This window comes from Artibeus jamaicensis, unplaced genomic scaffold (genome assembly GCF_021234435.1).
Source record: "Artibeus jamaicensis isolate MK-2021 breed Jamaican fruit bat unplaced genomic scaffold, CSHL_Jam_final contig_76, whole genome shotgun sequence".
Classification (NCBI taxonomy): Eukaryota; Metazoa; Chordata; class Mammalia; order Chiroptera; family Phyllostomidae; genus Artibeus; species Artibeus jamaicensis.
The window spans coordinates 14,542,698-14,556,468 of NW_026521954.1; the positions used below are offsets into that span (position 1 = coordinate 14,542,698).

General features: G+C 38.1%; 1 protein-coding gene across 3 annotated transcripts in view; it reads left to right on the top strand.

Annotated features, from left to right (window-relative positions):
• The window catches only part of PPARGC1A (PPARG coactivator 1 alpha), a 111,886-nt gene extending 102,011 nt beyond the window's left edge, over positions 1-9,875 (top strand). For all 3 annotated transcript variants that reach the window (XM_053672319.1, XM_053672318.1, XM_053672320.1), the window contains exons 12-13: positions 130-281; positions 6,593-9,875. In XM_053672319.1, coding sequence (XP_053528294.1) covers positions 130-281; positions 6,593-6,696 — 256 coding nt within the window. In that variant the 3' untranslated portion in view covers positions 6,697-9,875. The remainder of the gene's footprint in view (positions 1-129; positions 282-6,592) is intronic.
• The last annotated feature ends 3,896 nt before the right edge of the window (positions 9,876-13,771 follow it).

Sequence of the window (13,771 nt, forward strand, 5' to 3'; positions counted from 1 at the left end):
AATCACACTGATAAATGGATACAGTGGTTCAGACATTGGCACCAGCGAAGTCTCCTGTAGTAGAAAGGGTTCTAGTCATATATGCTAATGCCTCCTTGCTGGCTTTGAACTTCTCTTTGTCCATTGCAGAGACAGCTATGGTTTCATTACCTACCGTTATACCTGTGATGCTTTTGCTGCTCTTGAAAATGGATACACTTTGCGCAGGTCGAATGAAACTGACTTCGAGCTGTACTTTTGTGGACGCAAGCAATTTTTCAAGTCTAACTATGCAGACCTAGGTATGGATTTTATTGTATGTGGAATGAGGAATCCATAATGCAGAGCTCCAAATGGAAGTAAATGCAAACTGTAGGCACATTGGGTTGAACCATTATTTTACTAGAGGGAATATTTGAGTAGAGAATTTATCTTATTATTTAATTTTTAATGCACAAGACTGTTTCTGAAGTAAGGGGTGTGGGTTTGGGTGGCAAAAGGCGGGAATAAATTTGCCGGAGTCTCTTCTCTGATACTGAAATTCTGCACTGTTTATGGATGTATATGAGGTACATTGCGTTTCCTGTGTGTCTGTACTGGGTGCTTGTGTGGGGTGTAGCATCTGTCTGCATGTGTTTATACTGTGTGTGCCTGTATATTTGTGTGTCATCCGCCATTGCTTCTGTTTCTAACCCTGAATCCTATTGCCCAGCATTGCCATCACTGTTTTATGGAACAGAATATGCAAAAATCGTGTTCTTTTTCCTTAGTATATCACAAAGCCTTAGAAATGGTAATGTTTTCTGCCAATTATACCTTAAGAGGAGGAAATAAAATTGTATATGCTAAATCACACTATAGTTTCTTTAAAATGAATGAAAATTTCTGTTATTATTTGAGTAGTTCTACGTGCTAACCATCGTACCAGGGGCTTTGTGGGTATTTCCTCATTTAGTCACCAGAACAATTATAGGAGATAGATATTGTTGATATTCCCATTTTGCAGATAAGGAAACTGGAGCTTATGTAAGTATTGAATTTTTTTTCCTGTTACAAAAGTTGTACAGACTAAAGGGGTAAAACATAAAGAAAATGTTTTTTAAATATTAAGAAAATAGGAAATCACCCATTAGCCCATCACCTAGAGACGACCACAATGCCCCACTGTGTGATCTGCATTTTAGTATTTTGTCTCCGAATGTCTCATTTCTTATAGTTAAGGTCTTATATTAAAATATGCGCTTTAAATTCTACTTATCTGAATTAATATTATGTAAGTTCACTTTCCACTTAGTTACAGGCTTAAAAATAATTTATCAACACATTAATGGCTACACAGTATTTTGTTCAGAGAATAATGTCATACTTAATCATTTTAATTATAGCTAAACATTTGTTCAATTTTTAAGTTTTTAATATAAATAATACCACAATGGACATCTTAATTTCCTTTCCAATTTTAATTTTGTTCCTTTGCGTGTGATTTTTCTGTCTAATATGTGTAAGACTTTCCATTTTTTGATGAAGGAAGGGAAGTGGCAAATGTCTCATGCATATGACATAATTACTTAAAATCAATTATACTACTAATCATGAAATTAACATATAAATCTATTCCTATGTGTTTTATTCTATTATATAAAAATTAGCACATTTCTGTCTGCACTTGCTCTGGCTTGGTATAAAGAAAGAAATGAATAGCAAATACAGGGATTTTTTTTTTCTCCCTTCCACCAGAGCGATGTCTCCCTAGAGTAATTGATATAGGTAGTGTGCATTGTTCAGGGGGAATATGCTATAATTCACTTCAAGAGCTAAATAGATAGGGTGAAGCAGGGGAGAGTTAGCTTACTGTTAGAGAGATAGAGGTCCAGGGATGAAAATATAAACGGTGGCAAGTCATTTATTTGTTCAAATGTTGGCTGATAAAAGCAGTCAAGACAGATTGAAGTCTTGAGTTGATTTGACTTATTTTCTTCGGTGATGAAGGCCAGGGTGTTTCTAGTCTCTCAAAACATCTCCAGTTTAAAATAAGCTACCTAGAGGGGCCTTCAGATCACGATTCATCACTGGGAGAGGGAGGATTGAATGGTATTTCCAAATTGAACTAGAGCCTCCCTGAAATATTTCTAAGAGGAATGCTTCCCCTCTGGTTATCTCACTGCCTTGCCAGCAGCGATGAAACTTTGCCGTTGCTCAGCTAGCTCTGTATTTTCTGAAAAGTGCGTTTGATGTGCATTGTAGTAGCACGAGTTTTTCCAATTCCCTCAAGCCCTACAATTGCATGAAGCGTGGTCGATCTGAGCGTAAGTGTGGTGTAGTTGAGGAGCCTACAGACTTTTGGAATCCTGCAGACCTGGGTTTGAAACTGGACTTGGCTTCTGACCTTAAGCAAGCAATTAAACTCCCTCTGCTTCTGCTTCTTTATCGGTGAAATACCTCGAAATGCTGTCATGGAGATTAAGTTAATGTTTGTGAAGCTGTTAACTGTGTCTGGCATAAAGCAGTTGCTCAGTAAAGAGTAGCTATGATTATAATTAAACGTGAAGGGGATGATAAGTTAGAGGTTTCAAGTTATTTTAAAATGGCAGCATCAACATCAGTGTCCAGCGTTCGAAGCAAAGAGCATTCCTGTGCATCCTGTCTTTGTCTCCTGAAGAGTTCAACCTCAGTGCATCAGCGCACAGCCGCTGAATGTAGTGAACAGAAGCGTATACTGGACAATTAGAGTGGCGTAGGGGCAACTTTTCCTGCTCGTTTCCCCCAACCGCCATGGATGAAAGTAAACAAGACAGAGATATGACGTGATCTGCCTGGGGAGGAGTAGGTAACCAGTTTCTCAGGGGAAACAAAGGCCAGCAGCGGCCAGTTTCTCTGAGGAAAAAAGACCTCGAGCCCCTTCCTCTAGAGACTTTTATTGAGTTGTAATACATAGGAATACAGGGCAGCAAGGATCAAACAGTAGATAGTCTGAGTATGAGTCTGTCAGGAACAGAGTTTTAGGGTTTCCTGCTTGAACCCTTAACATATGAATGAATTCACTCTTAGCAGAGCAGGTTTCACAGGTTTATCAGCAAGTCATTGTGATGCCAGATTTTTGCCCAGGACATGCTCTAGCAAGGCAAGGAGCTGCACCTCTCCCCAACAGGTACTCAGGCTTAAGGAGATTAGAGCCAGGAAGTGCTTCTCCCAGAGGTCATGGGGACTCGGGCTATGTCAAAGCCGGGGGCAAGAGTCCATTGCTATTTGTTGCAGCCCCCCAAGTTTTTCCATGAAGGCCTCCCAAGTTATCGAGTCTGGCTTAGGTTGCCCCCCGCTGTGAGAGGTCTTACCTGTCGTTGACTTCTGACCAAGCTTTGGGGGCAGGGAGAGGAAACTGAGGCAGCATTTGCTACCAGAGACGGGCTTTGTCTCCTGTGGCTCGAATTCCAGAGGTCACGGCTCACTCATCCTTAAGCCACACGGGGTAGAGAGTTACAGTTCCTGAAACCAGGCAGAGCGCTGCACAGCAGAGAGACTGTGAGCTGTCACATGTGTCCAGTGTAGAGTGAAAATGGTGTGATACAGACACGTTTCACCAAGAGTAAAGTGACCAATCAGCCTAGAAAGAGATCACCAATGTTTTTCTGTTGTGTTTTTTTTTTTGTCCTCCCAAATTAAGTTAGTTTGCACATTCTATTTTAGTACTATTGAGGACACTCTTGGCCACTACAATATTACTAGTGCAAAACAGAATGATTCTAATTACAATTTATGAGCCAGTTTTGAGAGACTCGGAATTTAAAGAGACAATCAAGGTTACTATGGTGATGCCAAGATTTAAGTCTAGTTTCTATGAATCTGTAATCTGTGTGTCTTTCTATTTACTGTCTTATAAAACATGGATCATTCTGTAAGATATCAGTGAAAAATGATAAAAAAGGATAAAAATTAAATTAGGACCATCTGACCAAAGAAAGATGGGCTAGTACAAATAATAAAATAATTTTAATCCAAATTAATTGTGGTATAGAACTTAAACATATAAGAAAAAATGAAATAAAGATAATATTCATCACAAGTTTTTATTGACTCAAAGAAATATAATACATTATCAGCATTTTGAATATATATTCATAACTTTAATTTTTTTAAAGATTTTATTTGTTTTTAGAGAGAGAGGAAGGGGGGAGAAAGAGAGGAAGAGAAATATCAATGTGTGGTTGCCTCGCATACACCCCCTACTGGAGACCTGGCCCACAACCCAGGCATATGCGCCAACTGGGAATCGAACTGGCAACCCTTTTGTTTGCAGGCTGGCACTCAATCCACTGAGCTACACCGGCCAGGGCTATATACATAACTTTTCATAAAACCTTGCCATTTATCGGTAAATCATTCCCAGATCCCAACACAAATATTTTCAACCATAGTTTTCATAATATGCTGGTGGTTAAAATGAATACATTCATTTAACAAATATTAATTTTAGTATCTACTTTGTGCCAACAGTTTTCTCTGTGCCAGGAATACAGTTGTAATTTGATTCGTTTCCATTTATACAATGTCATTTGTAACAATTTATTTTAAAAAAAAATTAAAGTGGCTTTTAGATTATTCTTACCAAACTTTTAATTATATTTTACTTGAGTTGCAGTAGCTTTCCTTCACTATAGAAAAAAAGTGGTAGAATAGATGTTATTGCTTTGAGAAGTACATGTGACCACAAAAGATTTGGGGTACCTATGTGTGATATAGTATGCTCATTAGTGGATATATATGTAAATACCAGTTTTCATATTTCACAGTAAAAAAACCTTGAGAAGTGCTGCTTTAAAACATTTTTAGTATTTGCTAATAAAAATACAGAAACACTGAAATTTTGGGTCTCATGCAGAATAATCTCAAGTTAAAATATTTTAATCATTCTCAAAATCACCTCCAAGGAAAGATATGCATGTGTCTTTCTGATGGGTCTGTGCCAACCTGATGTCATGCCGACTCCCAACATCAAGAGACTGTCTTCCTCCTCTATTTTATGCTACTCTGGGCAACTCTGATTTTAGGCTGATCTCTGGCAATAAGCAAGACTTACTTTCTTTCTTTTTCTCCTCCCCTTCCTCCTTCCTCTTTTTTGTTTCTACAAAAAAAGATTTTGATTTGAATAACAGCCGCCCTGAGGTTCTAGTGATACAAACAAACTATGAAGAGTGGAGAACCATTATAATTTAAGAATTAACCATTTAAGATGTTAGGGAAAGATTGGCTGTTTTTGTCCTTGCTTTTATGTCTGGGCTGAGTTTAATTATTGTTGCTTTGTTGTTGTTCTTACCTGGAAAGTGTTGCCTAACAAAAAGACAGTAAAGACAAAGAATGGCAAGGATGAGAGAGAGAAAAAGGTGCCCTGAATTCTTTGTTTTGAAAACTAAGGTGGTTAAAGTAGATTGAAACAAGGGGTTAAAAACAGTCTGCCTGGAGCTGCATAGCTTGAGGGGTTACGACCTTTTCAGCAAAACACCTTGTGAGGTCAACGATCAGGCCTCCACATTATCTTACACTCTTCTGTCATTGTGAGCATTTCATTTTTGGAACTTTGTCTGAAAATGGGAGTGTTCATATTTTAGTACGATTGTTAATGTTTTCCAGAAAACATTTTTTCCCTTCAAAACAAGTACTTTCAAAGAATGAGTGTATTCGTAAGAGGTTTTCTGTTATATTTCCAAGATATTTTTTCTCACTTGCAAGACTGGCAAACATATTTGACTTTTTTAGAGATGTCAATGAAGAAAATCAGGAACAATGAACAGGTTTTTACTTTACATCCAGCATTGCCAAACACATTGATTTTGTTGAGGGTTCACTCTTTGAAGTAGCATGTGATACTTTGCACAAAAGTTGAGGGCTAGTTTAAGGATCCAAGGAAGACCATGGCTTTATACACACCTGCATGTTTTTTCCTATGAATAAGTAAAGAGACTGAATTTACCTTCTCTGGACATGAAACATTTCCCTAAACCTTCTAATTTGGGAGAGCTTGTGCCACTATTGCTGGGGTACCCAAAGATATGGAGTAAATAAATGCCTGGATCATACATCTCTCCTGTCTCAAAGGAGAGCAGCAGGGTGGGGAGTGGGTGAAGTTCTGATTCTCTTTTTCCCACTCAACTGGACCTTGTGCTCAATGAAATCAGTCCTATTGAATGGGAAAATTAGTTTCAGCTTCTACTCTTGTCTCTCATTCTAAGTTGTTGAGGAACCTTGGGTAAGAAAAGCAAGGGCTTATTTTAAAGTATATCAACTGGATAAGTTGCTATTGAATAGAAATTTTTAAAGTCTGTTCTGATTACCTTCTGAATGTGTTTAAGTCTGAAATGCATCAATAGTGAGGATGTGAGTGCTCACCATTGCTTACCACACACACACATTTATATACACATATATGCATACATATATATGTGTATGTATGTGTATATCTGTATCTATATGTGCCAACAGAAGTTGGGCATGTTTTTGAAAGTCTATTGATTCAATAAGTTGCTGTTAAATTGGAAATTGGGTCATCATGAGTGAGAAGACTGAGTTCATAACCATTATCAGCAAGGGTGTGTCTAACCAGGGCTTGGGTTTCTTTCAGATTCCAACTCAGATGACTTTGACCCTGCTTCCACCAAGAGCAAGTATGACTCTCTGGATTTTGATAGTTTACTGAAAGAGGCTCAGAGAAGCTTGCGCAGGTAACATGTTCCCTGGCTGAGGATGACAGAGGGACGGTGAATACCTCACGGGACAGCGCGTCCTTCCCTAACAGACTATTGCAAGTCATACTTAGGAATTTCTCCTACTTTACACTCTGTACAAAAATAAAACAAAACAACAAACAACAACAAAACAACAACAACAGCAACAATGGTTTACATGAACACAGCTGCTGAAGAGGCAAGACAGAATGGATATCCAGTAAGCACATGTTTATTCATGGGTGTCAGCTTTGCTTTCCCTGGAGTCTCTCGGTGATGGTGTGTGTGTGTGCGCATGTATGTGTGTTTGTGTGTGCACGCACATGCGTGCCTGGCTTGGGGGAAGTATGTGTGTACGGTGGGGACTAGGGGCTCCTGACCAGAGTGTGCCAGGGCAAACCACTTCAAATGGCAGCAGTTCCAAGAAGACACACGTAAAACCTAGGACTTCAAAATGTTCATATTCTATTCAAAAGGAAAAAAAATGAATAAATTCAAAAGGAAAGAAAACTAACCAACCAACCACAAACCATCGTAAAATGACAGCCGCTGATGCGTGGGCATCAGCCTCCGTACTCTTGTTTTTTTAAGAAAGTACAAAATCAACTTGAAGCGAGCATTCTCTCATAATGTAATGATTATATGACAATCCCGAGGAAACCACAGGTTCCGTAGAACTAATATCCTTTCTCTCTCTCTCTCTTTTCTTTTTTCCTTTTGCCATGGAATCTGGGTGGGAGAGGATACTGCGGGCACCGGAATGCTATACTTTCCTAACATTTTGAAGTTGCTGTCGTTCGTCCTTTATCCTGACACCCATGTAAATGTCCAAAATGTTGATCTTCCACTGCAAATTTCAAAAGCCTTGTCCATGGTCAAGCGTGCGGCTTGGTCAATGGTTCTTTCTGAGGAGCGAGCACGGTGTTACATTATGAATGAGAGTTGGGTAGAACTCTCTGGGATGTGTTCAGATAGTGTAATTGCTACATTCTCCGATGTAGTTAAGTATTTACAGATGTTAAATGGAGTATTTTTATTTTGTGTACATACTATAAAAGAATGTTCTTTTTTTGTTACAGCTATGCACTGTAAATGCAGCCTTCTTTTCAAAACTGCTAAATTTTTCTTAATCAAGAATATTCAAATGTAATTATGAGGTAAAACAATTATTGTACACTAACCTATTTAGAAGCTGAACTTACTGCTTATATATATTTGATTGTACAAAAAAAAAGTGTGTGTGTCCGTTGAGTGCAGCAACAAAACGATGCTTTATGCACATCCATCCCTTCCTAGGTGAGCTTTGATCTAAGCATCTTGTCAAAAAATATCCTAGCCCCTTAAAGGTATTAACCACTTCCGCGATATTTTTCCACATTTTCTTGTTGCTTGTTTTTCTTTGAAGTTTTATACACTGGATTTGTTAGGGGAATGAAATTTTCTCATCTAAAATTTTTCTAGACGATATCATGATTTTATGTAAAGTCTCAATGGGTAACCATTAAGAAATGTTTTTATTTTCTCTATCAATAGTAGTTTTGAAACTAGAGGTCAAAAATCTTTTTAAAATGCTGTTTCGTTTTAATTTTTGTGATTTTAATTTGATACAAAATGCTGAGGTAATAATTACAGTATGATTTTTACAATAATTAATGTGTGTCTGAAGACTATCTTTGAAGCCAGTATCTCTTTTCCCTTGGCAGAGTATGATGACGGTATTTATCTGTATTTTTTACAGTTATGCATCCTGTATGAATACTGATATCTCATTCCTTTGTTTACTAAAGAGACATATTTATCAGTTGCAGATAGCCTATTTATTATAAATTATGAGATGATGAAAATAATAAAGCCAGTGGAAATTTTCTACCTAGGGTGCATGGCAGTCGTCAGGGTGGAGTTTCCGGGTTTCATTTGGGTAACTCAGCTTCTGCAGAAGCAGTGTTTCTGCTTGCACTAGCATGGCCTCTGGCGTGACCATGATCTTGTTCTTGATGACATTGCTTCTGCTAAATTCAATAAAAAACTTCCGAAAAACCTCCATTTTGAGCATCAGGATTTCATCTGAGTGTGGAGCCCCCGGAATGGAAAAAAAAACCAAACATTTGGAGTGTGTATTCACGTTTCTAAATTGAGATCTGATCACGGTTTGGCTGACGTGACTTTTCTGGAAGACATGATAGTCCTACTTTGTAACCCTTCTTTTCCCTCCTCTCGCCCAACACGGTCTCATACGATGGATCTCACCCCCAGGCCAATGCAGCTCCCTTTGATAGCTGCATTCATTTATCACCAGCATACTGTGTTCTGAGTGAATCCACTGTCTGTCCTGTCCGATGCTTGCTTGATTTTTGGGCTTCTTCTTTCTAAGTAGATAGAAAGCAATAAAAATCCTATGAAACAAACTTGTTCACAGGTTCTGCGTTACAGGAGTAACACATCTTTAATCCGCCTAATTCTTGTTGTTCTGTAGGTTAAATGCAGGTATTTTAACTCTGTGTGAACGCCAAACTAAAGTTTACAGTCTTTCTTTCTGAATTTTGAGTATCTTCTGTTGTAGACTAATAATGATAAAAAAGACTATTAAGAGCAATAAATTATTTTTAAGAAATCAATATTTAGTAAATCATATTATGTGTTCAAGGACCAGATGTGTTCTCTATTTTGCCTTTAAATTTTTGTGATCCAATTTTGAATATCTTCTCCTTTTTGCCCTGGATTGTCGACATGAGTAAAAATACTTGGTTTCTTTTCTTACTTATCAAAAGACAGCACTACAGATTTCATGTTGAGAATTAATTTATTCCCCCTCTGGCCTGACAAATATTGTTACCATAAAGATCGTTTTTTTCCCCCCATGGACTTCCAATTGCATCTAAAATTAGTGAAAAGAGAGAATCACTAAACCATCTGAATAGAGCTTTTATATCTTATGCAGACACTGTGGGTAGCCCATCAAAATGTAAACTGTATTCCTTTTATTTTTATTTTTTAAATTTTTTGGAGAGAATATTTCAAATGAACCCATGCACCCCATCATGACGGGAAGCAAATTTCAGCATAGATCTCTAGGGTTTTTAGATGACCGTGGGCCATTGCCTTCATGCTGTGGTAAGTACCACATCTACAATTTTGGTAACCGAACTGGTGCTTTAGAAATGTGGGTTGTTTTTTTTTTTTTTTAAGAAATGTAGCAGAATAATTCTTCCAGTGCAACAAAATCAATTTTTGCTAAACGACTCTGAGAGAGCAACGGCTGGGCTGTCAGCATTCAAAACGGCAGAGAGGGACCTGTGCACTACCGGGGTATGATGGTTGGGTCAGTGGAAAAAAGGAAACCTTTTCATGCCTTTAGATGTGAGCTTACAGTAGGTAATGATTATGTGTCCTTTTTTGATGGCTGTAACGAGAACTTCAATCACTGTAGTCTAAGACCTGATCTATAGATGACCTAGAATAGCCATGTAATATAATGTGATGATTCTAAATTTGTACCTATGTGACAGACATTTTCAATAATGTGAACTGCTGATTTGATGGAGCTACTTTAAGATTTGTAGGTGAAAGTGTAATACTGTTGGTTGAACTATGCTGAAGAGGGAAAGTGAGCGACTAGTTGAGCCCTTAACCGGGCTTTCCCCACCGCCCCCCCACCTGCCAATTCTACATGTATTGTTGTGGTTTTATTCATTGTATGAAAATTCCTGTGATTTTTTTTAAAATGTGCAGTACACATCAGCCTCACTGAGCTAATAAAGGGAAACGAATGTTTCAAATCTACTTCTGCTTTTCTTATTTATCGTAACCCAACTCCTGGCATGTTTCTCAGGTCAGTACACATTGTTTGCTCATTATCATTCTCTTTACCCCTGGATCTCCCTCCCTTTTTTCCTGCTTTTCCATATTCATGGGTGGATTTCAGCTTCAGGGTAACGCGCCTTCTGTACTTTACGTTGTCTCTTTGCGAACGGCAAAGGAAGAAGTGGTGATCTTTGTAGAGACTTGATCCTATGGACAAGCTCTGTTTTTCTATGTACCCGTGGAAAGTTTTTACGTACAAGCCATTAGCTCCAGCGACTAACCCACTAAACAGTTAACTTAGGAAACCGTTCTACTGTAGATGGAATGAATACTGTTTGAAGACTTGTTATAGAAGGCAGTCGCTATAAAATGTAAGTCATCGTCAGACTAAATACAGGACATGCTGATAGCTGCCAACACAGCATGCTGTCAGGATGTCCCCTGTGCCATGTAGGTGGCTGGTGGTCCTAATGACAGAGATGACAGAGAATGCACTGGTGACATTCTGGCATCCCCAGACTCCCTATGGTCATCCCCACTCCCAGCAATTTGTACAGCAAGACCCAACAGAGGCATAGTATTGGGAAAGGGCGGCTAAATATATCCCAGTCCCTGCCCCCCATCTCCTACAGAAAAAAAACCACATGCATTTAATTATTAGAAATGTGATAGAACTAACCATCATGCATTAAAATCTGTAAAACAATGCAAAAAGCATTTCTCATGGTTCTTGTTCTGTTTTTTAAAAGATTTTATTTATTTATTTTTGAGAGAGGGAGAGGGAGAAAGAGAGGGAGAGAAATACCAACATGTGGTTGCCTCTCACGTGGCCTCCACTGGGGACCTGGCCTGCAACCCAGGCATGTGCCCTGACTGGGAATCAAATTTGTGACCCTTTAGTTCACAGCCCGCATTCAATCCACTGAGCTTCAGCAGCCAGGGCTTATTTCTGTTTTATACCACTTAATATTTTCCATTTGTTTTATTAAAATAGAAAATTTAAAAAATTCCATTATCTTACCTAAATAATGCATTTACCTAAAACCGTAGTACTAAGCACTCCGAGATTCAGTGGATAAGCCTCAGGTCTGGGCTTGTCTCCACTGACCCTTAAATTGTGTACGGTATTTTTATTCTTTTGGCTGGGATGAGCAAAGATGTCAGGATAATGCAAGTTTTTTTTTAAAGGGTTAACTTTTGAGCTTTAAAAGCCTTTGAGGGTAAAGAGGGATTTTTAAGATGTAACATCAGCAGCTGCTGCCCTGGTCTGGGGACATTCCAATTAGATAAAAGATTCATTTGATGTTCTTCAAACATTAAATCACTTCCATCCTTGATGATACTGGTGGCAAAATAATTATTTAAACCAAAATTACACTGACAAAAATAAATGAGCACTAGATATGCATTTATTTAAAAAGACTTTGTTTCGATTCAAAAGTCCTCCAAACTAAGTCTGTCTAACCTGTTCAATATGATATTGGTTCAAAATTCTTTTCCAGTATAGACAATTTTCTATTCGCTGTAGCATTCTTTAGCTAATCATTGGATAGAACTTACAGCCCTAACAAATTAGTATGTATACACATTTGGCACTAGTGTTATCAGCTACACGTAACTTAGTAATAATTGTAGAATATTTGAACCAAAGCATAGTATTTGTGACATTTAACTTTACATTAGTCTTATGTTTTGCAATTCTTGTTGCTGTTTCTTGTTTCCAAACGCCTTATACACCATTATAAATCAACCTCCATACTTTATTAAACAGCAGAGAGTAATAAAGAAGGTCACAACTTATAGAGGAGTTCCTTGGAGGTTTGTTACATTGTGATTTAAATCTCAGAAAGATTTAATCAAAAGCTGAATTAATCCCTGGGGGGAATATGCTCTATAGATTCTATTGATGGGCACATAGCAGCCTATTTCTTTTCATTGGTCTCTGTTAACATGTCGAAGAAAAGGAACAGCTTCTAGAAAGACAGTAGGGCTTTCTTGGGAGGGGATAGATAATAAGCAATGACTTTTGTGCCAAGTTTCTAGCCTTTCATCTAGGGTGGCCTGTTTTATTCTCACCGTGGCATTATTGGTTCTTCTAGTGCTCAGTGAAGTTAAATGTCCTCCACCTTCTTGCTCACCTAAATATATTCCATGTGATTCCAGTAATTCTGCAAGGTCTCTAAAGCTCCACTCCACTTGAGCATGTGGAATGTGTGGGTCACATGAGCTGGTTTGCAGGGCTTCTGTGATAATCAGGTGACCGCCCCGGGCACATTCTCAGGGGCTCTGGAAACTGGCAGGTGGAAATGATCAGAAAGTACAGATATTTCTAGGACAAGGTTCTACTGAAAAGCCTAACATTTTCCATGATGGGGATGTAGGACAAGAGGCCATCACCTTCCCCTGTGCCTCTTTTTTGTTCTTAGTTGATAGAAATGTCACCCTATCCCTTTTAGCTCAAAAACTATTACTGAACATCAACTGACTTAGAGAAGGGGCAAAGTGGAATTAATTAATTGAAAAAAGTGAGGGAACTTTTAGAGGAGAAAACCAAATGATACTATAATATTTTCATGATTAAATTAAATGAGCATAATTATGCATGCACATATGCACACCAAGGCATTATTATAATCAAGAACCTTAAAATATTGCATTGTTTCAAATTTATGCATATAGCACTTACAGAAGGCAAGTAGCTAGTGTGATATTTGAATTTGCATATTGACCATTTTCATATATTAATTTCTAGTAGGAAGAAGCTGAATTATTAGGAAAAGCCCTGGGGTGATTTAGAAAAAATATTGTGCTTCTGCTCATTTTGGAACATCAGGGGCACTTAGCAACATTATCTTTTTTTTTCCACATAGTTTTCTGTGATGGATTTTCAACAAGATGACATCCAAGTGAAAACCGAAATTAAATGGGAAGGAAAGAATGTTAAGTGGTAAAATCCTAAATAGCTTATTAGACTACTTAATTGGAGGGAATTTATTTTTGCTGCTGTTAGGAGCTATAGTCAAGCTTCTCTTTAACAATACTAATTGATGAAAAAAGTGGCTTTTGTCCTCCAGTTACTGTGCATTCCCCTCCAGGAAGTCATTTCAGGGGGTTCACAGGCGCTTTCCTTTGTTTGACTTCAGTGTTGCTGGAAACGAAGTCCTGTCCTCATTCATATCATGGCTTTTTCGTTTTGTTTCCAGCCAGGTCTATTTTTCTCCACCTGGAGCTTCTCAGTGCGCCTGAAAGACTTGAAAGAAAATAAGGCTGTGCTT